The following is a 23,882-nucleotide window of genomic DNA, read 5'->3' as shown; positions in this document are numbered from 1 at the left end:
AATGTATTCATCCATATATTTACTGGTTGTGACCATTGTATTTACCTGTCTTGAAAGTCTATGAAAAAAGTCAATGCTGATGTGATTCCAGTTCCTTAACATGTACCTTGCTATCTGACCATAATAACAGTTCATAAAACGATCTAGTTCATAACCTTGCCTGATTCAACCAAATTCTTACCTCTGCCCTGTACCAAATATAAAGAACGTACCTTAAACATAATGGGGAAAACATCAGGATCAGGCATAAGTCTGAACCATGCATGTTTTCTTGCCTCATACAGAAACTGTAGCGTTGTTTCATGAGACAACATCGGTCAGGTGATTTAGCATCTTATTCCTATGTAAGCGTGTCATATGCCGTGGTTTCCTGCGGCAGCGTCGTTCTCGCTCTGCGTCTTAACTTGTTAAGACGTGTTTGCGTTCTCTTCCATAGACCTCCCACAGCACGGTGGCCTTTCAGAACAGCATGGGTGTGCCTCACCTGAACGTGAAAATGTCACGGTTGTCCTCATTAAGTAGCTGGCCTCCCTCCTCTCTCTCTCTCTCTCTCTCTCGCTCCCTCCCTCACCTCCCCCCTTCTCTCCAGGATGTGGAGATAGACATTGAGTTGGCACCGGGCGACCAGACGGCCATTCCGAAGACTAAAGAGCAGGCGGAGAGAGACACAGGCAACCAACTACACATGCTCACCAACCGCCACGACAAGTTCCTCGACTCGTTGCGCGAGGTCAAGGTAGAAGCCGCCTTGGATGTCTTTTAAAATTTCAGCCCCTCAGCAGAGCTTGGCCTGGAATGGACAAGAGCAGGACATCGTGTCTCAATGATGAGGGTTGTTTCGGGCAGGGATTTCCAACCTGGGGTGCCAGAGATTGCGGAGGGCGTTCTCGGGGGCCTTGGACAATTTGAGGCATAGGTCATGGAATCCAGGACCATATGTTCGAATGTATTGTGTGCCCTTAAATCCTTGCTCTATCTACGATGAAAATAGAACCAATTCCGTCAAACGCTAACCGACAACTAAAGAACGCATGGAAAAAAAAAAGAAAGTTTCCTGTCTTTTAAACAGGCAGCCTCAAATTCAATCAGGTTTGTTTTAGGGCTTCAAGAGTTTCCAGGGGTCCTCCAAAATGCTTATTGATTCACCATTGTTTAAAGTTAACAATCACTTTGATCATAGAGTCACTTTTCTCTCTAACTATATCATGGACAGGTGGGGAATTTTTGAATAAATCACTAAACCTTCTCAGTTTGAGGTCCTATCGACAAAATCTCATAAAAATGGGTCCGTGACCTAATGCGTATCAAATTGAGGGTCCTTTATTTGAAAAACTGGTACTTACCGGTCCTAGGGGTGGTGGAGGTGCTCGAATTTCATCCTCAGAAATGTAAGTACCGCAATACCTTAAAAATAGTCCCTTTTGTGCGGAAGTGCTTGAAAAGTCCTTGAAAAAAAGCGATCATTGAAAAGCTGTGATATTCCCCCAGGTTTTGTTACTCAAATCGTAACGTTATACAACATTTTCTGGAATCGCTTTTACCGCATTGATTACGCCAGGTAAATGTCAGTTTAATCCAGCACGGTTGGATATAGACACTTATAATAGTAAATGACAATGAGATGAATAATAAAATACATATAATAAATATAAAAATGTGAGAATAGACAGTGAGTCTGTTTTGCATAAAGTCTTTGAAAACGAAAAAAAAAAACCAGTGCTTGAAGAGTACTTGAAAGTCCTTGAATTTCATCGTTTTAATGCCAGAATGAACCTTGAAACTAAATACAGTCTCACGGCAGTCTCATCATATCATTTCACACGGCGCACCGCAGTCCGCGACTGACATTTCACAGCCAGCGTTGTTGTCATTTCCTCTGCGTGTCAGACGGGAGCGCTCCTCAACGCCCTGGTCCAGCTGTGTCACATCTCCACCCCTCTGGCAGAGAAGACCTGGGTCCAGCTCTTTCCCCGCCTCTGGAAGATCCTCTCCGACAGGCAGCAGCACGTGAGTGACCGCCGACCCCCATAGCTGTAACGGTTGTTGTTTTGAAGTGAATAGACCTCGGTGTAGAGCATTGAACACTCTTGAGTGAATGTGTGCCGGCCCTGCATCGACACGTCAGCGATGGATAGACTTTTTTCCTTTAACGTCTCTGGACCACGAAAGGTCCAGCGTGACTCCTTGGTGATTCCGGGCATCCGTAAACCACCTGTGGAGTGTCCTGACAGAATGCCACCTGGACAGACGGCTCGGACGGCAGTGTGACTCAACGCCGGCCCGTATCTCTTAATCAGTCATCCAGAGCCGACGAGGGTCACTGGCTCTGGGACGACCTGTCTGGCCAGTAGCGAGGCGCCAGACAGCCTCTCTGGCAGGGGAAAAAGCCAGCGGGATGACGAGCACGCACGACGGCGACGACAGCCGGATTACGCCTGCGATATTCTCACTTATTATTTACAGATAAACACACTCAAAACCCCCTCCCTTCTCCTCCGCTGCGTCTTGTTGACGTAGGCAAGCAGGCAGTTATGTGTGACCTTGGCGATCCCATTTCTGTCAGAAAACGCGCAATTTCCCTTAATGAGGCCAGATTCGTTTATGCTAAATATGGAAGAGAGAGAACGTAGAGGGGTCGAGGAAAAAAAAAAAAAAGATTGTAATGAGTTTAATGAACCAGATGCCTGGAGTATTTAGAGACTCATTGAAAGGCTTTGATTTGAAGTGATTGAGCTATTACACATCTGAAAGACACCGGAAATAGAAGGGGGAAAAGCCGGCCTCTAAATAATGATGTTATCATGCTGTGACGGGCGTGCAGTCGCACCGGTGCCCACATGCCTTCTCTCTTGTGTGTGTGATCATGAGCGTGGAGCATTTCGGGCCTCGCCCGCAATCAATTGTTGGGGTAAATGATGTGTGGGTGTAGGGTGGAGGTGCGTCTCTGGAGCCGTCTACCGGCAAATCATTTCATGTAGGGGGTGGGGGGGCGATGAAAACTGAGTGTCAGTTCCCCTTTCAGTCTATGCTGAGTGACACATAGGCTTTGTTAACTATCACCTCATTTAAACGGGGAGTCAAGGCGTTAATTACTGCGCAGAAATTTTCCCCGGGAACCATATTTATTTCTGCTGTGTGTCAGTCACATAATGTCTCAATTTCTGTAACCGATATGGTCCTATTGCATAGTCCCATCTCTCCAGCTCCTCTTGACACCTTTTTTTTTTTTTTTTCGTTTGCTACGGCTGTCCTGGCCCAAATGTCTCATCTGTATCTTTCTGGGAAAATGGTCTTGCAGTGAACCTAAGAAGACTTCTTGAGGACACCGTTTTCAGCTAAGCCCCTTTTATGCTCGTAAATGCACAAGGCCCAGCCACAAAATGGTGTAATTAGGAAGGTCGTTCTGTTCAGTCTGTCGGGAGCGTGTCCTACCTACTCATCATGCCTCCCTGCCGTGTGTCGTTAAAGCTGACTGACCCCTTTCCGTTGCTCTCCAGGCTTTGTCCGGGGAAATGAGCCCCTTCCTGTGCAGTGGCAGCCACCAGGCGCAGAGAGACTGCCAGCCCAGCGCCCTCAACTGCTTCGTGGAGGCGATGTCCCAGTGCATGCCCCCGATTCCCATTCGCCCCTGCGTGCTCAAGTACTTGGGTAAAACCCACAACCTGTGGCTGCGCTCCACGCTCATGCTGGAGCAGCAGGCCTTCGAGAAGGGCCTGAGCCTGCACAGCAAGCCCAAGCAGAGCACCGAGTTCTACGAGCAGGAGAGCATCACGCCACCGCAGCAGGTAAACAGTGGAAAAAATTGGATTGGTGGAACGCTAAGTGCTAACACTTCTGTTTGCACCTGAGGAGTCGGCGCGGAGTTGATTTGTAAAACGAGTTCTTTAACTGTTCTTTATATACGCTTGTGTGGAGGTTTCATACTCACGTCCCAACACTCCTTTGTCTCCATCCAACAGGAGATTCTGGACTCCCTGGCGGAGCTGTACTCCCTGCTCCAGGAGGAGGACATGTGGGCCGGCCTGTGGCAGAAGAGGTGCAAGTTCCCAGAGACGGCCACGGCGATCGCCTACGAGCAGCACGGCTTCTTTGAACAGGTGGGAGCCCGCGCTGAACGCCTGCGAGAGTCGGCCCGTCGATGTCTGTTTGATTGGCTGTTTTTGTGTCGCAAGAGCTCCATTCAGGGCGCGACTGGGACTTTTCCGAAATGAGCATTGATTCTTGCCAGGCCTAGGAAACGGAAAGGGGGAACAATTGATTGGGTTGTTTTGAAATTCATGACGCATATCTTCAAAGTTCACTAATGCACAAAAATACTTGAGAAGAGTACAACAAAATATGGTTGAATTTATTCATATCACATATAAGCACGTGGTAAATACTTACTAAAAGCTTTATGAGAAATTAATATCTCAAATATATTCATAGTTTAAAAAAAAAAAGTTTTGTATCCTTACCAAGCCGGGACGGAAACATTTATTATCATGACAATGATAGGTAGTTTTACAATCAAGTATACACTATAATATCTGTCTGCATATTTAAAATTCTATGTAAGGAATCCAGAGGTTCATCAGTGCGACTACGTCCACATAGGTCTGAAAACTTATGTTTTTAAATATAAATTCTATGTTTCATACCTGTTTCATAAGTGTGAAAAATGTTCAATTGTTTGATATGGTGATAGTATCTCCATTTCCTGATAATACTGTTTGAACAGTCGTATCATCAGTAGAATTGTGACCGGAACGACGACAGAATTATCCTCCAACCCCCGTTTGTTCCTATACAGACTTCATAGACCAGTCAACCAAGGGGTTGTGGATGGTAAACAATGCATTTCCCACCAAAAGTGCGCATGCAAAAAAAGCAGAACAAAACAAAAAATTAAATGACGCCCCACCCACCCTCCTTCTCTTCCTCCTCCTCCTCCTCTCTCCCCAGGCCCAGGAGAGCTATGAGAAGGCCATGGACAAAGCCAGGAAGGACCACGAGCGCAGCAGCGTCTCCCCGGCCATCTTCCCGGAGTACCAGCTCTGGGAAGACCACTGGATACGGTGCGCAGGGAGCCAAATACAGTAGTTAGTTAAGAGTCGACGCACTTCAGTTGTAATGAATATCAAATGATAAGACTGACTGTATCCATGAGCACGTTAGAAGGTGACGGCATTTTGTTGTTCATGTAAAACTACTGTGGCTTGAAGTGCATTTTCAGATGTTTTCTAAAACAAGTGCGATAACACTATTATAAATAACCTCAGAAAAAGAGGCTGAAAACTCCCGATTTCGATGAACCTAACCGTATTGAACAGCCTCAGGTGTCATGGTCTCACCCCCCACTGTGTGTCTCCCCGCTGAGCAGCTGCTCCAAGGAGCTGAACCAGTGGGAGCCGCTGACGGAGTACGGTCAGTCCAAAGGCCACTCAAACCCCTACCTGGTGCTGGAGTGCGCCTGGAGGGTCTCCAACTGGGCTGCCATGAAGGAGGCTCTGGTCCAGGTGAGCCCACTCTCCACCTTCCCGACCCTCGAAACCAGGGCTTCTTAATCTTTTACCCCCCTTTTTATATGAGAAACAATAAATCGAGGACCCGTCTCTCAAAAAATAATTTGATATTAGGACTATTTCTCACACTTCTACATAGGTTATGTGTAAAAACAAACACAAATCAAGAGAAATGTATTATAAATATTTGTATTGCACCATTTCAAAATACAGAATATAAAAACGATGTATTTAATTTCCATCGAGTAAATTAACAACGTTGTGGCTCCACAAAATATCAAACACAAATTGACACCGCGCCTGCACGGTGGCGACGAGGTGCACATGGCGGGATTTGTTTGGCTACATGAAGTAATTATAAACGTATATATTGGATAAAAATATATTTAAAAAAATAAAAGCACAAAAAGTTTTTTTATTTTTCGGAAAACCTTTCACGGGACCCCCTGGCAAAGCGCCACAGACTCCTTGGATGGAGTCCGTGGACCCCACTTTGAGAATCACTGCTCAAAACCCACACACACGCACCAATAAACCAGACCTGGAACAACACTCCCACTCTGGGGGTTACAGTCGATTTCTTCTGTATAGAAAGCTGGACCTTCAATCACTGTGTGACATGATATCGTAGTCGCATGATATCGGAACCACACACACTCCCCCCGTCGTCGGTGGTGGAAGGGAAGGCCGGGGCCATAAAGCTGCGGGAATGCTTCTCAACTCTTTGCTGGGTTAATTTATCAGCCTGGCATTTTTTTTTTTTTCTAAAACAAAGCGTGGGCAGCAGGGTGGTGAGAATGGGCGTGATAGTACCCGACACATAACAAATACTCCTGCATTTGCTCTTTCAAGGAGACTTGGAACCAATTCATTGAGCTGCTTTGCCCTAAAGGGTGACACCTAATTAAATTGTCCGGGCGGCAGATCTGCCACCTCCCCCCCCCACCCCCCCTTATTAATTTCCTTTTCAGCTCCTTCGCCAACTTACCTCTCGTGTTTGTTTTCAAAAGTCTTAATTTCTCATTCTCTCTGCCATTCCTTCCCATCCCTCTGTCCCTCTCTCGCTCTCTCTCCCCTCCCCCTCTTTGTTTATACGAGACCGGGGGGGCGAGGTGGTGGGGGGGGGGGGGTAATATTTGAGAGAGAGAGAGAGAGAGAGAGAGAGAGAGAGAGATCCCCCCCCCCCCCCCCCCTTTCAATTAACTCCAGCTCTTGATAAGGGCGGCCCTGACTCGGGGATATTCATCACGTGTCGTTCCTGATAAGTGTGGGTTGACCGATAGATGTAATTTTCCCCACTGTCTAAGGAGCTGTTATTCACATCAGCTCAGCACACACACGCACACACACACACACACACACACACACACATGCACCTCTTTTTCTCTCGTTCCGCCACATCCCTAGCTTTGTCTCCTTCCATTCTGTTTTGTATTTTTTTCCAACACGCTTATTCATTTAAACACACACGTTTCTCATATTAAGGACCCTCCATTCTATAGGCATACAGACTCCCAATTGATACGATTTTATGTCTGGAACCCCAATCTGAGAATATTATCTGACTTTAATCCCCTCGTTTGACTTCTATCAGCCCGTTTAGTTTCACTCACCTGTCGGCACATACACGTCCTCTTACATCCTCACTGTCGGGGTTGTATTTAACTCACGCGGTGGAAGTCTTTTTGGTCTTTTCTTTCCTGCTCTCTTCCTGGTCCTGGACTGGTACGGGTTCGGGTCCGGGAGAGAGGCAGGTTGCATCCGATGACCTTCTCGGCCAACCGAATGATCCACCGCAGTCTGCCTTTGTCCTTGGCACTGGAGGCAGCGAAGCAGACAGTGATAGATGAGCTGAAGATGGACTCAATGATGGCCGCGTAGAGCTGGACCATCATTTTCTGCGGCACGTAAAATTTCTTCAGCTGCAGCAGGAAGAACACCCTCTGCTGGGCCTTCTCGATGGGGGAGGTGATGTTCTCCACCCACCTGAGGTCCTGTGAGATTATTGTCTCCAGGAATCGGAGTCACTTCTCGGCTTTTTACTGGGGAGTCACACATGATGTCGGGGCCAGTTGGGGCTGCTCTCCTCCTGAAGTCTGCTACTATCTTTACAGTTTTCAGAGCATTCAGCTCCAAGTTGTTCTGGCAGTACCAGGAAGCCAGGTGATAAATTCCCTTTCTGTAGGCGGACTCATCCCCATTGGAGATTAATGCAATGCCAGGCTCATGGAGCCCACGAGCCACAGCTCGCAGCTTGTGCGTTCTCATAATTTAAGTACTAATAATTCAAGCACTAGACAGTTTGTCTCCTCCACCGACCACTGTTAAGATTTTATGACTATGCTGAAGCGGTCACAAAAATGTCGGTCACAACGTTCGTTCAGTCTTGGTTCTCCCTGCCCCAAGCCCCTGACGTAAGTGGTTCTTTGTTCTAGACCAGCAGCCAAGTGGTGCCACTCTGGAACCGGTTTGCCTGGCCAAGAGCCGGTTCTTTTGGTTTGAGATTCGGCACCGGCTCCAAACCAACCCTCAAAATGCCTTGGTGGAAAAGGTTAATCAGTGGAGGGTTAGTGTCTATCCAGGCTGAAAAGAAGAGGTGTTGTAGCTGTGGTGGGGGGCTGGGTGTGTGGGTCAGAGTCAGGACTCTTCCATTGTCTGTCAAATTTGCAGTAGAACTCATTCAGGTCATTTGCCAGTCTGAGGTCATTCATAGAGTGGGGAGGATTTGGTTTTATAGTTTGTGATCTCTTGTAGTCCCTTCTAGACTGACGAGGAGTCGCTGGCTGAGAATTATTGTTCCAGCTTCTCAGAGTACTGTTGTTTGGCCTCCTTAGTCGCCTTGCCAAACGTGTTCTTAGCCAGTCTAAACCTTTCCCTGTCTCCACTTTTGAAAGCCCTCTCCTTCTCCAAACTAAGCTGTCTGAAGCCCCTTTCCCAATTGCACTGAAGGCCGTACATCTACTGGCAATATTCCGTATTGGCGTCATGTGGGAAAAGGAGCCGACTCAATGTTCCGTAAAACTCCCCACTCTCGACCTAGTATAATATCCGGGAAAATGCCAGTACGGCTGTGAATGGAAATGTGTGGGAATGGAAGCCCTAAAACTGTTGTAAAGTAGGGGTGGAGCCAAATCCAAATAAAGCACCAATGGTGGGTTTTTACGAATATTTATTTCGTTCAAATACTTACTTATTTGAAAAATTTGAAAAATAACATTTGAAAAAATGGCGAGTCAGAACCATGGCGCTCTGCTGTAAAGACGAGAAAATGAAACACGTCAGGTCTCTACGGAGACAGGTCTTAATGTTCCTATATGTTGTTATTTTTCTCCCGGTGTAGATTTACACAGCCACGACACAATTCAGGAGAGAAAGGTCTCTATTTGTCCTGATAAGAAGACGCAATTCATCCATTTTGTTGCACAGTGAGCGGACATTTGAGAGGAGTATTCCCGGTGGAGGCGTGCGTAATCCTCTCTCCCTGAAGTGCACCACAACCCTGGCGCGCTTGCCTCTCCGTCTCCGCCTCACTACTTGGCCAAGGGCCAGGGCACCTTTGACCAAAATTTCCTGTAAATCATAAATATAATACATAAATTAAATGTCCCTGATGTTTAGTGGAATCACAATCAAAGGAATCAATGACTAAAAACAAACAAAGAAGTGCTCACCAACACACTGTGGCAGCCGTTCGTGGCGCCATCTTGATCTCACCAAGTGTAGCGATTAATGCACTCTGCGTTTTCCTTTCCTCCTCTCCACCTCGCTGTCAGACAGGACAAGGGGTGTCACGATATCAGATTTGAAATCGAAAATCTTAATGAGTGTTCGATTTCGAACTTGGAAGTCACAAACCGGTTTGCGATTCTTCCTGTATTTTTGTGGGTATTATTGTCCGAGATGGTCGCCATATTGGGGCTGTCAAGATCCACCGGTAAACAAATGCAGTGTGCGCTGGGCACTCCGTGGAGTCGAGGCTCCCAGCTCAAACCGTCGAATAGAATTTGAATATTACAAAAAAAGCAACAATGAAGCTCAATATACAGACATGGACACATTTGTTGGTACCCTTCGACGACAAAAGAAAAATAATTTTCTCTGATATAACCAACAAAAATAATTGACATCCATCATTGTTTATTCCATATTTAATAGAAATCAGACTTTGCTTTTGATTTTTGATTCAACAGAATATTTTACATAATAAAACAAAGTAAAATGGCCTGGACAAAAGTGATGCGACCCATAACCTAATATTTTGTTGCACAACCTTTAGAGGCAATCATTGCAATCAAGCGATTTCTGTAGCTCTCAATGAGACTTCTGCAGCTTTCAACAAGCGCACTCTTCCCGAGCAAAATGCCCCAGCTGTCTCAGGTTTGAAGGGTGCCTTTGCCAGACTGCATGTTTCAGCTCTTTCCATAGATATTCGATAGCATTCAGATCAGGGCTCATAGAAGGCTTCTTCAGAATAGTCCAAGGTTTTCTTCTTATCCATTCTGGGGTACTTTTAGCTGTGTGTTTTGGCTCATTATCCTGTTGGAGGAGCCATGACCTGCGACTGAGACAGAGCTCTCTGACACTGGGCAGTATGTTTCTCTCCAGAATGCCTAGATAGTCTTGAGATTTCATTGTGCCCTGCACAGATTCAAGGCACCCCTTGCCAGACACAGCAAAGCAGCTCCAAAAAATAACCGAGCCTCCTCCATGTTTCACAGTAGGTATGGTGTTTTTCTTTGAAAGCTTCAGTTTTTCAACTGTGAACATAGAGCTGATGTGACTTCCCAAAAAGCTCCAGTCTTGGCTCATCTGTCCAAAGGACATTCTCCCGGAAGCATTGTGGCTTGTCAGTATGCATTTTAGCAAATTCCAGTCTCGCTTTTCTATGTTTTTCCTTCAAAAGTGGAGTCCTCCTGGGTCTTCCTCCATGGAGCCCACTGTCACTCAAAATGAGATCAGACACCTCCCTTGTACCTTGACGTTGGAGTTCAGCTTGTACCTTCTTGGAAGTTGTCCTCGGCTCTTTTTCTACCATTTGCACTATCCTTCTGTTCAATCTGGCGTCAATTTTCCTCTTGTGGCCCCGTCCAGGGAGGTTGGCTACAGTCCCATGGACCTTAAACGTCTTAATAATATTTGCAGCTGTAGTCACAGGAAAATCAAGCTGCTTGGAGATGGTCTTGTAGCCTTTACCTTGAACATACTCCTCAGACAACTCTCTCCTTTGCTTTCTCTGGTCCATGTTCAGTGTGGTGCGCATGATGACACCAAACAGCAGAGTGACTAATTTCCTCCATTTAAATAGGCTGAATGACTCACTATAGGATTGAAGACATGTACGATACCAATGAAAGAAAACAGTTAGTTGAAATATCACTATAATCTAATTGTTTTCTTATCTTTTCTTAGGGGTACCAACAAATCTGTCCAGTTTATTTTAGAATATAATTAATCTCTTTATCAATAATTGATCTCTTTTCACAGTTTCTTTGCTTTACTTTATGACATACAAAAGGCATGCAGGTATACATGAGAAAATTGCTTTTAATTTCATCACTTCTCAGGAGGAATGAAGCAGCGTTTCAATAAGCTGTAAGGGTACCAACAAATTTGTCCAAGTCTGTATTTTCAATTTTAATATTCAAATAAAAGTTACTTATTTAGAAACAAGTTTTTCTTTACAAATAAAGACTCACTAGTCAAACAATGGCATAGCCGTCAGTTCTGGAAAAATACATATATTTGAATCGAATCAAATCGTGACCTTGAAATCGAAAGTCAAATTGAATCATGGATTTTGAGAATCGTGACACCCCTAGACAAGAAAGGTTGATTATTCATTAGCACAAAATCCCTGGTGAAGCCGCTTGCAGAATGAACCGGGAGACCACACTGCCACGTTTTGTCCAACTACTATGCAAGAAATGGACAGGTTCCTTCCCTGGTGGATTTGTTTTTTACTCGAATAAACCAGGAAATTCTCCCCATTCTGGAGACAGGTCTGATCTGCCTTGACGTTACAAAGTGGGAATGTTATTGAATTGTTAAGACTTTGTTTTTTATTTTATTTTTATTTTGTTTTCACTTTATTTAAAGCTTTACCTTCTTCCACCGTCTTGGAGATGTTTTGTTCATTGTGTTTGTTGCGTGCGTGCGTGCGTGCGTGCGTGTGTGTGTGTGTGTGTGTGTGTGTGTGTGTGTGTCAGGTGGAGCTGAGCTGCCCCAAGGAGATGGCGTGGAAGGTGAACATGCACCGCGGCTACCTGGCCATCTGCCACCCCGAGGAGCAGCAGCTCAACTTCATCGAGAGGCTGGTGGAGATGGCCTCCAGCCTAGCCATCCGGGAGTGGAGGAGGCTGCCGCATATCGTCTCCCACGTGCACACACCCCTTCTGCAGGTCCGAGCCCACGCAACACAAACACCCTGACATTTAGAGACCTGTGTTGAGTAGCTTGTTCGCAGCATGTGTGAGAGGTGATTTCAATCCCCGTATTCAGGCCAGCCTTTCAACTTTGTCTTTTTTTAAAATGTATTTAATTGTAATTTTATTTGTTTGTTTGTTTGTTTGTTTGTTTGTTATTAGTCAGTGTGCATTACAATAACAGGATAAAACTGATAGAAGCTTACAAAAATGCACAGGGATAACATTTCAAAGAGGAATTATAAATAAGGGGAATCATCAATTTATTTCTGTGTGAACTGCCTCGTCCGGACACAGACGCGAACACCGCTCACAAGTTCACGCTACAGAGATATTATATCATGAAAGTAGGGAATTTAAATAGAACCGTGCAATGGGGATTTCCTCATCTCAAACAATTTATTGAAACAAAAGCCAACAACAGTGGTGGGAATACCACAACAAAAAATGTCAATGTCTCAATAACTTGTCATGTGCCCTTGAGCATCAATTACAGCTTGACAACGACGTCTCATGCTGTTCACGAGACGACTTATTGTCTGCTGAGGCATGGCCCCCCACTCTTCTTTAAGGGCGGCCCTCAGGTCATTGAAGTTCTGGGGTACAGAGTTACGAGCCTCTACACGGTGACTCAGCTGATCCCATAGGTTTTCTATGGGATTCAGGTCTGGAGAAAGTGCAGGCCACTCCATTTGAGGTACCCCAGTCTCCAGCAGCCGTTCCCTAATGATGCCACCTCGATGAACTGGAGCATTGTCGTCCATGAAGATGAAATGAGGCCTGTGTTGTTCATGCAGGGGCACAATGACTGGATTAATGATGTTATTCAGGTAGTATGAGCTTGTTACTGTACCATTCACAAAGTGAAGGGCAGTTCTGTATTGACTAGACACACTTGCCCACACTGTAACACCACCACCACCACCAAAGGCTCATCTGGTGACAACAGTGGCTGATGCATTTATGCTGTCCTTGACGTCTCCAACATCGTTGGCGGCCATCATTTCTGCTCAACATGAATCGACTTTCATCAGAGAACAGCACTGAGGCCACTGGTCCCTCGTGCAGCGTAAATGCTCCCTGGCCCATGCAAGACGATGATGCCTGTGCCTGGTGGTGTGGTCAGGGACCCTTGCAGGTGGTCTAGCACGCAGACCACGCTGATGGAAACGGTTTTGAATGGTCTGACGTGACACTTGGTGCCTCTCACCTCCCTTAAATGTGCCTGGAGTTGAGTGGCATTCATCATCCGGTTCCGCAGGGGACTGTTCACAATGCAGCGGTCATCAGTGTGGGATGTGGCCAAAGGACGTCCACTTCTATGCCTTTCTGTGACTTCCAATCTCTCTCTCTCTCTCTGTTGCAACCTGCTGATGACACTCTGTGACACTCTAAGCTCAGTGGCCACTTCCCTCTGAGAACATCCTGTTTGAAGCCTCGCAATGGCGAGGTACTGTTGATCAGTTGTTAGGTGTCGTCTTGGTCTCATGATGTCAAAATGTGAACAGCATGATGAAGAGGACTGTTTAAATACCAATTCTAATTGAACCAGGAAATGTATTGGTCGATTCATGGATCAAACACCTGTTGTGAATTTTACCGTTCAGCTCCTTGTTAGAGAACAGCAAGTTGTGCAAAAAGTACTGAAACACTAAACAGTTGGACATGTACATTCAAAAGTTTAGAGAAGGTCAAATTAAGTTCACCTGTAAAGGTTATAGTGCATTTTTCTCCCAAAAGCCGAATATCCCTAACTTTTTGTGAGTAGGGTATGTGTGTGTGTGTGTATATATGTATATATATGTATATAAGTATATAAAATATGTATGTGTATATATGTGTGTTTATATATATGTTTATATATGTATACATACATATATGTTAATATATATACATATTACATGCGCAGTGATGGCGGTAATGAGCTCAATCCTGCAATGACATCACATGTCCGTGGTATTGTGGTTATCGTCAATGCCCTACTTAATGCACAATCTATAGCTTTCTCAAGCTCCCATTTCACTACGCTTAACCAACTGTTTGAGGGACACTACTTGGACAGAAAGAAATATTCATTTTAATCTAAAATATCTCTGAATATTACTTTTTTTCTTTTTTTTCTATTATTCTTAAAGTTTCTTCCAGCAAAACTCACATGGCACAACGCACATGTCCTGCCCGCACTCGCACACTTCCTGCCAATTGGGGAGGATCCATTCTGTACGCCGACATCAGTCAGGGCGCAAGGAAATGTGCACCGCCAGACGTCAGTTTATTGTGACGAAGCGCTTTTGAGAGATGTCCGTCAAGAGATACTTCACCCGTCGCCCCTACAGATGAATATTACGTTGTCAAGGGACAGTGATAACAGTCTCTCTCTTTCTCTCTCTCTCTTTCTCTCGCTCTTGCTCTCTCTCTCTTCCTCCACTCTCTCTCTCTCTCTCTCTCTCTCGCTCTCTCTCTCTTCCTCCACTCTCTCTCTCTCTCTCTATCTCTCTCTCACTTTCTTTCATTCTCTTTGTTTCTTAAAATCCAGATGGATGATAACAAGAGGGGGGGATCTTAAGGTTCTTTGAGTCCGCGCCGAGAGATTACGATAGTTGAGGACAGAGAGAGGATGGAAGGAGGGGAAAATGCGAGAGAAGGGGGGGGGGGGGGGGTGTCGGCGTGAAAATTGTAAAAGGCAGGAGAGGTAAAAGGAGGGAATCGCTAAAGGGCGAGACGATAGAGAGAGGGGTACGGAGAATGTGGAAGTTGGTTGAGAATGACTGTAATTACTCCCCTGCCATCTGATAGCGTTTGATTAAATACCTGCGGCAGAATTACATTTACATGATGAATGGGGAAAGTCTGAATGAAGGTTAGAAATGGGCTATCAGCTGATATTAACAGATAATTGTGAAAAATATTGTATTGCCTAATTTATTTTGTTTGGACTGAGGAGGAGGGAGGGAGGGGGTTATTCGGCACAGCCATGATTCAGGAGGGTTTATCTTTTCAAAATGAGTATTTGAATTGGCTGGTTCGTTCTTTATTAGTGTGTGTGTGTGTGTGTGTGTGTGTGTGTGTGTGTGTGTGCGTGTGTGTGTGCGTGTGTGTGTGCGTGCGCGTGCTTTTCTGCTCAGACCTTAATGCATGCCTGCTTGCATATGTGCGGTACCAATTATTTACCCCGGCCATGGGAAAGCAAGCTATTTATTCCCCTGACCAGCGGAGCGGCGTGTTGTAAATCTCCATTCCAAACTCTATATCTCACCCTCACGACTCCATGAGCCTCGGAAAAAGAATGGGCAAGCTGGATCACAAAATAACAAGGGTGGGAGGGGTGCGGGTGGGTGCAAATCCCGTTTGAATCAAGCCATCATCAAATCCCGGCTCCAGCCAGCGACTGGCGATCGATTGGATTATCACCCGCAAATATTGATCACGAGCCTCGGTATTAATATTGACTGATGGGTGGCTATAATGGAAGGATTGATTATGCGTTCAAAAAGCGGCTTTGGACCAAATCGATGAGGCCTCTTTTTGCACAAAGGCGTGGAAGAGCTCGCTTATCATTCTCACATTTTTGCCCTCGCCCCGAAACGAACTGAGTAACGTCGGCTTGTGTTGTGGTGGAGGGGTACAGGCCTGATAGTCATTATCCAGCTGTCCCCGAAGGAAAATAGCCCATAAGTCGTCCTGGTCCCTCTTATTTTGACGGACTTTGACCTTAGGTGTTTTTTGGATCGGTGGGGGTTAAGTGGTGCTCCGTCGTTCCCACTGTCCGCAGAAGGACCCAGGCATTCATGGGCTCATCTTTTTTTTTTGCATGTCGATATATTGCACCCACCCGGTACCATTCCTCCATTTCTTTACATTTAGCCCTCGCTCTGTTTTTATGGCTGTTCAATCTGCCGTTTTTACTTCAGACTGTTTCACACCTGCTCTATATCTCCTTTATCTTTTACCTATTGCTCACACACTCATGTTGTGGCTTTCCATCTATCTTTCAATCATTCTTTCATTTTCTCACCTTCCTCCACTCTGTCAAAGCCTTCCCCGCCGACCGATTTAGTTTAATGGAAAGGACCCAATGTTCTCAGCCAAAGTTTAAACTCTCTGTATGTAGTTTCTGAGCCGTGTTGCCTCGTGCCTTCATCTTGTCCAGTCTCCAGTGCCGAGGTTGGAAGACGTGTCCTTCTTCCGACTCCGTCCGTAGTACCTGCCATACCTTACCTACTGAATCGACTTTCGCCGTTTGTCCCGAATGTCACATTCCTGGCCTCTTGCCCGCTCTCCCCACAGGCAGCCCAGCAGATCATTGAGCTCCAGGAAGCTGCTCAGATCAACGCCGGGCTCCAGCCGGCCAACCTGGGCCGCAACACCAGCCTCCACGACATGAAGACGGTGGTGAAGACCTGGAGGAACCGCCTGCCCATCGTGTCCGACGACCTGTCGCACTGGAGCAGCATCTTCATGTGGCGCCAGCACCATTATCAAGGTAGAGCTCCTCCAAGGCCCGTCTCACACAGCTGTAAATGTGAACTTTGTAGAAGTTTGGATTATTGAGTGGTAACTAGAGTTGGGTCGATTTCCGTTTTTTCCGGTCTGGTGTACTAAGCCGGTTTGATTTTATGCAAACCGACTGAACCAGCATTTCGTCATTATGAGAAGTTGTGGCAAATTACCCTATTGACCAGAATATAAGAAATTGAAAATACGTCTGGAAAAAGTGTCCTCTTATATTCGGAGTCCAGACTTTTAAATGTAAATATACAGTAAAAAAAAATTACTTTTACGTTAGGAAGAGTGTTTCAATTTGTTTCCACACACATATCTTACAACTGTCAAACAACACACTGGTCTCGTCCGATCCACCACTCGTTCTCCATTGCTGTTGTACTTCACTGGGAACCCAAAGCTTTCTCACGCGGCTGATTTAAAAGCAGCAGGCGGTCTTCTAGCTCCTGAGCAACTAGCCATTTGCAATAGCCATAGTGCATAGTGTAACTGGCTCAGTCAGATGTGCAATCAACCTGAGCTAAGCTTAGCATGTTTCTAATGGCTTGTTTGGTTCCGCAGCTTTCCGGGTGGAACTTGCACTTGTGAAATTTGGTTTTGCATTACCTAGTCGTAAAATTCGGTGTACCGGTCCGGTGTTTGGCTTAATATCAAACCGGTTTGAAAATTTTTACACCGGCCCTACCCTTGTGGTAACAATATTTGTACAGCTACTTCTCACTTAACGAGTCCGTTCCTCGGACCAGGTCGTTAAGTGAATTGGTCGATAAGCGACGAGCCGTGTTATTTCACGGTAAGGGGGCGTGGCCATTATGAACGCTAGTGTAGTGAGTACTGACAGACTTGGGTGATGAGATGTATACAGTGTATGTAGTGTATAAAGGCTCCTCACGCCGTGGTATTGTATGGAGCGTACAATACAGACTGGTCAGAGAGCTGGTGGTGAGTCCGAACGGCCGTTAAAACAGGTAGGTCATTAAGTGAGGAGTACCTGTAGTTTATTTTAGCTTAACCTTTTTCCACACAGTCCCCAAATCACTCACTCACTCACTGGTTCACCCCTGCACCGGGGCGGAAAACCTACAAGCACAGCTTTCTAAAGTTGTATACCGATAGATGACCCTTCCCTTACTTTTCGCCCACACACCCTTTGTCTCTCCTTTTCATACAGATTTGTGTTCGGGTTTCCACCAGTCATAGAAGTGGTCCTCTGTAAAAGGCCACACTGTACAGAACCCCCTCAGGCTCTCTGTGCCTTTCCAAATGTCAGCTCGCTAAACCTTCCTCGCTCTCTGCAGGACAGGACGGACACACACGCGCGCACTCACACACACACACTCGAGCACACCTACCTTTCTCTTTGCTCAGCTCTGTCCCGCTGTGACTTTGAAAGCATTCAGAGGCAGCCACTGCAAAATGTGATGTCTCAGGGAACCTGAGCTCCGCCTTCTTTCTGCAGCACCCCCCCCCCACACACACACACACACACACACACACACACACACACACACACACACACACACACACACACACACACACACACAGGTTCTGCAGCAGCCTGCCTACACAACTCACTTCATTGGTATGAAGACTTGGAGTTCTTAAGTCGAAGTGAAATGGAATTGTCTGGGTGAATGTCACAGACAGCCCATTTACTGTGCAATACATGTGTGTCCCCCGGTGCCCTACACACCCCCGTCACAACCGGCGGGCCCGCAGCCTGCTAGCATTCACTCATTCTGCTCTCTTCACGTCGTTCCGTTATTCTCAGATACTTTTGAATGATACTGAAAGTAAAGCAGCTTTCATAATTCCCTTTTTAAAACCAAGACACGGGGCAGGGGTTTGTTGAATGTCTGCGCGTCTGCACCGTGTGTATAACATGTGCACTCATCTCTCGCAGCCATAGTCACGGCCTACGAGACCAACACGCAGCACGACCCCAACAACAACAACGCCATGCTGGGGGTGCACGCCTCCGCCTCGGCCATCATCCAGTACGGCAAGATCGGCCGTAAACAGGTACTGATCTAGCTGTCGCTTTGTAAAGCTTTTGGAAAAGCCTGCAATGGATACGGGCTGCAACAGAAAAAAGAAATCGTCCGGAAATCAATTTCGGTTTTTGCCGCGCAACCAACAGGGGTTAAAAAGAACACCCTTTTCTCCTGCAGGGTTTGGTGAACGTGGCTTTGGACATCCTGAGTCGCATCCACACCATCCCCACCGTGCCCATCGTTGACTGCTTCCAGAAGATCCGGCAGCAGGTCAAGTGTTACCTGCAGCTGGCCGGCGTCATGGGCAAGAACGAGTGCATGCAGGTGAGCAAGGGTCACGCCGTATGTTCCCCCTTCAGTGTCCTGGTGTTTTTAGGTGTTGCAGTTTTCATAGTTTTCTTCAAAGAAATGTCTGATTTACCAACATTTGCATGGCTTAAGAAAATCTCCGTCATTTTTTGGTCATCTGGTTGGTGGCTTGCTTGGCCATAGTTTGCAGGGCCTAGTACTAGTTATAGTGGTAGCCAAGTTGGAAACCAGGCATCAGCTTTTCTTTTCGCCGCCAAGGCTGACAAAACGTTGCTGAATTTTAATAAATGTTAAAATGAAAACCTATTAAAGACCTATATAATATACTGTATTTACATTTATAACCCATATTTCGATATAAATAGAGCTGTATTGTGAAAGGGGAAACAGTAATTAACAAATATATTTTGGTTACATATAACTTTTTTTTTTTACATTTTGTCTTGTTTTAAGGTAAACAATGCAATCAATGCAATGCAACAATGCAATATCTTAACTTATGTCTTAACTTGTTTTTGTTTTTTTTCGGACAATTTAAACAATTTTTCTAAGTTTTGCTAACATTTTCAGTGTCCAAACAGAGAGCTTTTTATTTTTGTTACACATGAGAAGTGGTTGACAACGGGGACAACCAGAGCGCACACGATCGTTGACAATGGCCTGTATCCAGTTGCCTATGTCAACTGGGCAACCGTTGGTCGTCGAGCCCCGGTTCAAGTGGGAGATAGAACTCGCTGTGACACTGTGACAGTTATGGCGGTGAGGCTTGGGAGAGAGCGCAACTCAGGAGCTCGCTCTTAATCCTGTGGAGCACTGATTAATAGCGGCAGTCCAGCGCACACCGCAAGTCATTAAAGTGCCAGTGAACTCTTTCTCTCTCGTGCTCTCTTCCTCATTCTCTCTCTCTCTCTAAATAGTTTGTCAGAGCAGTACGTAGCCGACAGCTCATTCAGGGCTTCAGTGTAATGGAAGTTTAGTTCCCTTAACACCTCTTTTCTGTCTTCCTAATGAACACTCTGCAGCTCGTTTGTTTGTTTGTTTGTTTTGAATTTGTCGGCCGTCTCTTTCAATTTTCACGGAAACCATGAAGTTTCATGTTCTTTTTCGCGCGGCGCGGCACGGCTAAACTTAAACTACCATTAAACTAAACCGCCGTTTTTCTCCCAGGGTTTGGAGGTGATCGAGTCGACCAACCTTAAGTACTTCACCAAGGAGATGACGGCGGAGTTCTACGCTCTGAAGGGAATGTTCCTTGCTCAGATCAACAAGTACGCTACTACAAGTCAAGTCTGTCTCCTCTCTGTCTTGATCTGTCTCTGTGTGTGTGTGTGTGTGTGTGTGTGTGTGTGTGTGTGTGTGTGTGTGTGTGTGTGTGTGTGTGTGTGTGTGTGTGTGTGTGTGTGTGTGTGTGTGTGTGTGTGTGTGTGTGTGTGTGTGTGGCGTGTGTGTGTGTGGCATGTGTGGCATGTGTTTCTCAGACTTGCTTTTCCATCTTTGTCATATTTGGACGGGCATGGACATAATATTGGCTCCTCTTTGTTTCCTGAACTCAGTTTGTCCTAACGTTCTTCTCCTCTATTTCTGCCTTTCCCAACATTGTCGCCTCTAAAATGATACCTCACTAGCACTGGGTATTCGGCAGGATCACGATTCTATTTCAGTATGAATATGCCTCTCGACTTTTTGACATTTTTATACATCATGATGACCATCTGGCGTGCATTGCAAAAATATTTCACAGAACAAATTCAGTCTCATATAGAAATTAAATATTTCAATTCCTCATTATTTTTTAACTCTGCTAATGGAGTATTTAAAATGCTTGTGTATCTTTCAAAACAAGTATCAGTATTACAAAACGATATTTCAATAGAATTGAATTGTATCAACTGTCTTGTGTCTCGCCGCGCCGGCCCTCCCTCTTCCCAGTGTGCGTGTTGCTCGCCGTCAGCCTGTGACGGACATTTTTCACAGCCCTCCATTTGATGACTGTTCCTCCCCAGTGGTGTGTCCTAGATGTTAATTTACGCCTGTGTCATTAAACCACACACAATGTCAACAACATGTTGTCGCTGCAGGGGTTGCTGGAGGAAAAACAGCCCCTTTCTTCCTGTGCCCCTGCCCTCCCCCGCGCGGGGTGGGGTGTATTGGGGTGTGTTGGGGTGTATTGGGGTGTGTGTGTGTGTGTGTGTGTGTGTGTGTGTGTGTGTGTGTGTGTGTGTGTGTGTGTGTGTGTGTGTGTGTGTGTGTGTGTGTGTGTGTGTGTGTGTGTGTGTGTGTGTGTCACAACGCCGTCCTGAGGGGTGAAAGACAAATTGGGGATAGCTTATTTGATGTATGTGGAGCCGAATAATTAACTTGAGGCAATTTGCGGGAATTTCTGGGATCAGCAGAACTTGCCTCCACCTCAGCAGGGTTTAATGCAATCATTAAGTTTCCAACCACACCAGGGAGAATTAACAGCGCAGTTGAGGCGGGGAGGCGTGTGCACATACACGCACCTGTGTGTGTGTTTGCGAGCGCCTTCACAAATGTTTTGGCGTCATTCTACTAGATAGGTGTCACAAAGTGACAGTGAGTTGGCTTTAGCCAAAATGTTCTATGCGCCTAAACGTGACTAACATTGGAGACGGACCTACGCAGGGCTTTGGGGAGGAGTGTTGTAGGGCTCGGTAGTGACTCCCACAGTAATCAAGCTTCCAATTCTTCATCACATGCTCATACATAGTTAATTAGCTGGGGTGCCACATTTTTGAAGCAGAACAATATTTGAGGATCTGCTGACGGCACCTCACTCAGACCTCTGGATTGAGGGGCCGCTATTTTGTTTGCAAACCCCCCTCCTTTCCCCCACAAAGCCTTGCACCGTATTTATTAACCAAATCCCAAAAAGAAGCTTCTCGCCGGGAGGGCATCCATCGCTGGTCAGACGACGATGTTGTGCATGATTTGGTGGGGGTCCATGCTGATGTGACATGAGCATGGGGAGAAAATCCTCGCGATAACCCATCGGAGCGCGGTGCAACAGCGCCCAAGGCTGGAATCGAACCCAGGACCTTTTTGATGTGAGGCAGCAGTGCAATGCAGTATGCCACCGTGCCCAGATTAGCATGGGTAGATTCAAGCGACCTGCCAAAGAGAAGAAGAAGATGGAAGCTTGGCACCTGTGGTGGGGAAAAAACAGCTGATGAGTCAGAATGCTTCCCTGTCGGCGCAAACAACACTCTTCCCTCCCCCTCCCTCAGCCATGCACAGTTTTACCTGTCTCCTCGTATTTAACAATCTGATTATCAAATGGTGGGTGGGGTGGGGAGAGAAAGGGCACTTGCTATAGAGCAGTTTCGGGACTGCGGCTCCCAAGGATTCTCTGGAGTTTGTCTGCAAAGCCACAGCAATGCTCTTCACAGCCGCTGCATCCATGTTCAGATAAATACGGCGCGTTGGGTGCAGGTTTCCACCCTGCTGTGACTTCCTGTCTTCCCGATATTGAAAGCCTTTTTTCGTGATTGTGCCGGGTCTTGCATTCTAGCACAAAGCCTAAACCCTGGGCGACTGTAAATTCCTACGGGGTTTTAATGCCCACTCTGTAACAGCAGGGGACCGCTGAGGATTAAGTCGGAGGAAATGTGGTGCTAATTGATTTGTAGGACAAATTTCACAAAATGATCATCGTAATCTGTCTGTCTCTCACCCACTCCCAACTCCCGTTTCACTTTGTCATTGTAATCGCCTGCCTAACTCCCAGCCTGTTGCTGACCTTAAACATTCCTCGTTTTTGGGCTTCTCGTTATTTTGCTCGATACGTAGAAATACCTTTATTGTGCTTCTAGGAATATTGAAATTCATGCATTGGAATTTCAAAATGTAATTTAACTCCATGGGGGTTTGGTAGGGGTTCCCTTTTTAACACAAGCTCAACCCATAAATTATGCTTAACTGTCCTGCTCGTCAATTGGTTGATTGGTGGCACCAGATAGGGTGTCAAACCAAAGATGTATTTGCTGAGGGTAGGCTTGGCCAATCGAGCAAAATTCTAATCGCCGATCGCTGGGGGGCAGCGATGGGCGATATACAATTTAATCGGGGTGCACACAACGTGGGGTTCGCGCGCACATGTAACGTTATGTAAAGCGGTAAATGCGGTCTTCCCGTTCCAGAAGTGCAGGATTTATTATTAACGAGTATTTACACAAAAACATCCATTTTCTACCAAATTAATTCCATAGCAACGGAAAGCAACGGGGTGACGTGCGTCCCGACAGTGGGGACGTGCAGGGTTTTTTTGAACAGTATGGAGTAAAAACTTGGACAGTCCCTTCACTCATTTGTGTTTTAAAAAAATAGATTTTATACATTAGGAAACAAACAGGAACCTGTGCACATCCCTGTCTGGAGGAGGGGGTAAAAACAACTCTGCTCCAATTCTCTGAGTTAGGTTTACTGTGCTGTGGGAATGGTCTGGTTTGAGCAGCCACATCTGACCTGGATCTAGGTGATTGGGATAAGAGTGGCTGCATACCTGGTGCTTGTTTGTCGGTATATCGAGCAGCAGGTAAAACCCTGTAAAACACACCACTTTGGTGGCGGGTGGCTTGCGAAACGCCCACATTTACGTCTTTCATTTTCCATACAAGTAAGAAGCTAAGGAAACAAAATAATTCAAAATCGTTCTCGATGAGATTGTTTCCTATATTGCTATATTATTATCACAAGATTTGCATATTGAACAGCAGGTACCTGGGAGGGGGGTGTCCAAGCACCTGCCCCACGGTGCCCTTCTTATCAGGCGGCTTTATTTTTTATTTTTTAATGAATGGGTCTCGAGGTAGCGGGTTGTCTGGGCAAGATATATTCATGAGGAATTCCTCATGAGCCTCGCACCTCGCAGTCCCGGAATGTGCACACAGCGCTTCTGCTGTGCTTCTGTGTTTGCTCAAAGCACCAAAATGCCTACAACTGAAACTTCAGGTGCCTTTTCTTTTTTTTGAGAGAGAGAGAGAATTTGTTTCTGTAGGAGACTGTAGAGCAAAAGTGAGACCCGATCACCAGTGGCTACTGGACAGCTCTGATCAGAGAGGGGGGGGGGGGGGCGGAGGCTCTCACTCTCTCCCTCTCCGCTCCAGTTTCAGAACACTGTAAACTGCACTTAC

General features: G+C 46.0%; 1 protein-coding gene across 2 annotated transcripts in view; it reads left to right on the top strand.

Annotated features, from left to right (window-relative positions):
• Positions 1-23,882, top strand: part of trrap (transformation/transcription domain-associated protein) — a 115,896-nt gene that overhangs the window by 69,076 nt on the left and 22,938 nt on the right. For both annotated transcript variants that reach the window (XM_080021039.1, XM_080021038.1), the window contains 11 exons: positions 590-736; positions 1,888-2,007; positions 3,498-3,785; positions 3,960-4,097; positions 4,945-5,057; positions 5,363-5,498; positions 11,711-11,902; positions 16,214-16,409; positions 18,333-18,451; positions 18,601-18,747; positions 19,900-20,000. In XM_080021039.1, the coding sequence (XP_079877165.1) occupies positions 590-736; positions 1,888-2,007; positions 3,498-3,785; positions 3,960-4,097; positions 4,945-5,057; positions 5,363-5,498; positions 11,711-11,902; positions 16,214-16,409; positions 18,333-18,451; positions 18,601-18,747; positions 19,900-20,000 (1,697 nt within the window). The remainder of the gene's footprint in view (positions 1-589; positions 737-1,887; positions 2,008-3,497; positions 3,786-3,959; positions 4,098-4,944; positions 5,058-5,362; positions 5,499-11,710; positions 11,903-16,213; positions 16,410-18,332; positions 18,452-18,600; positions 18,748-19,899; positions 20,001-23,882) is intronic.

Source organism: Zeus faber (assembly GCF_960531495.2).
Source record: "Zeus faber genome assembly, chromosome: 20".
NCBI classification, from domain to species: Eukaryota; Metazoa; Chordata; class Actinopteri; order Zeiformes; family Zeidae; genus Zeus; species Zeus faber.
This window is presented reverse-complemented; position numbering and strand designations above follow the sequence as displayed.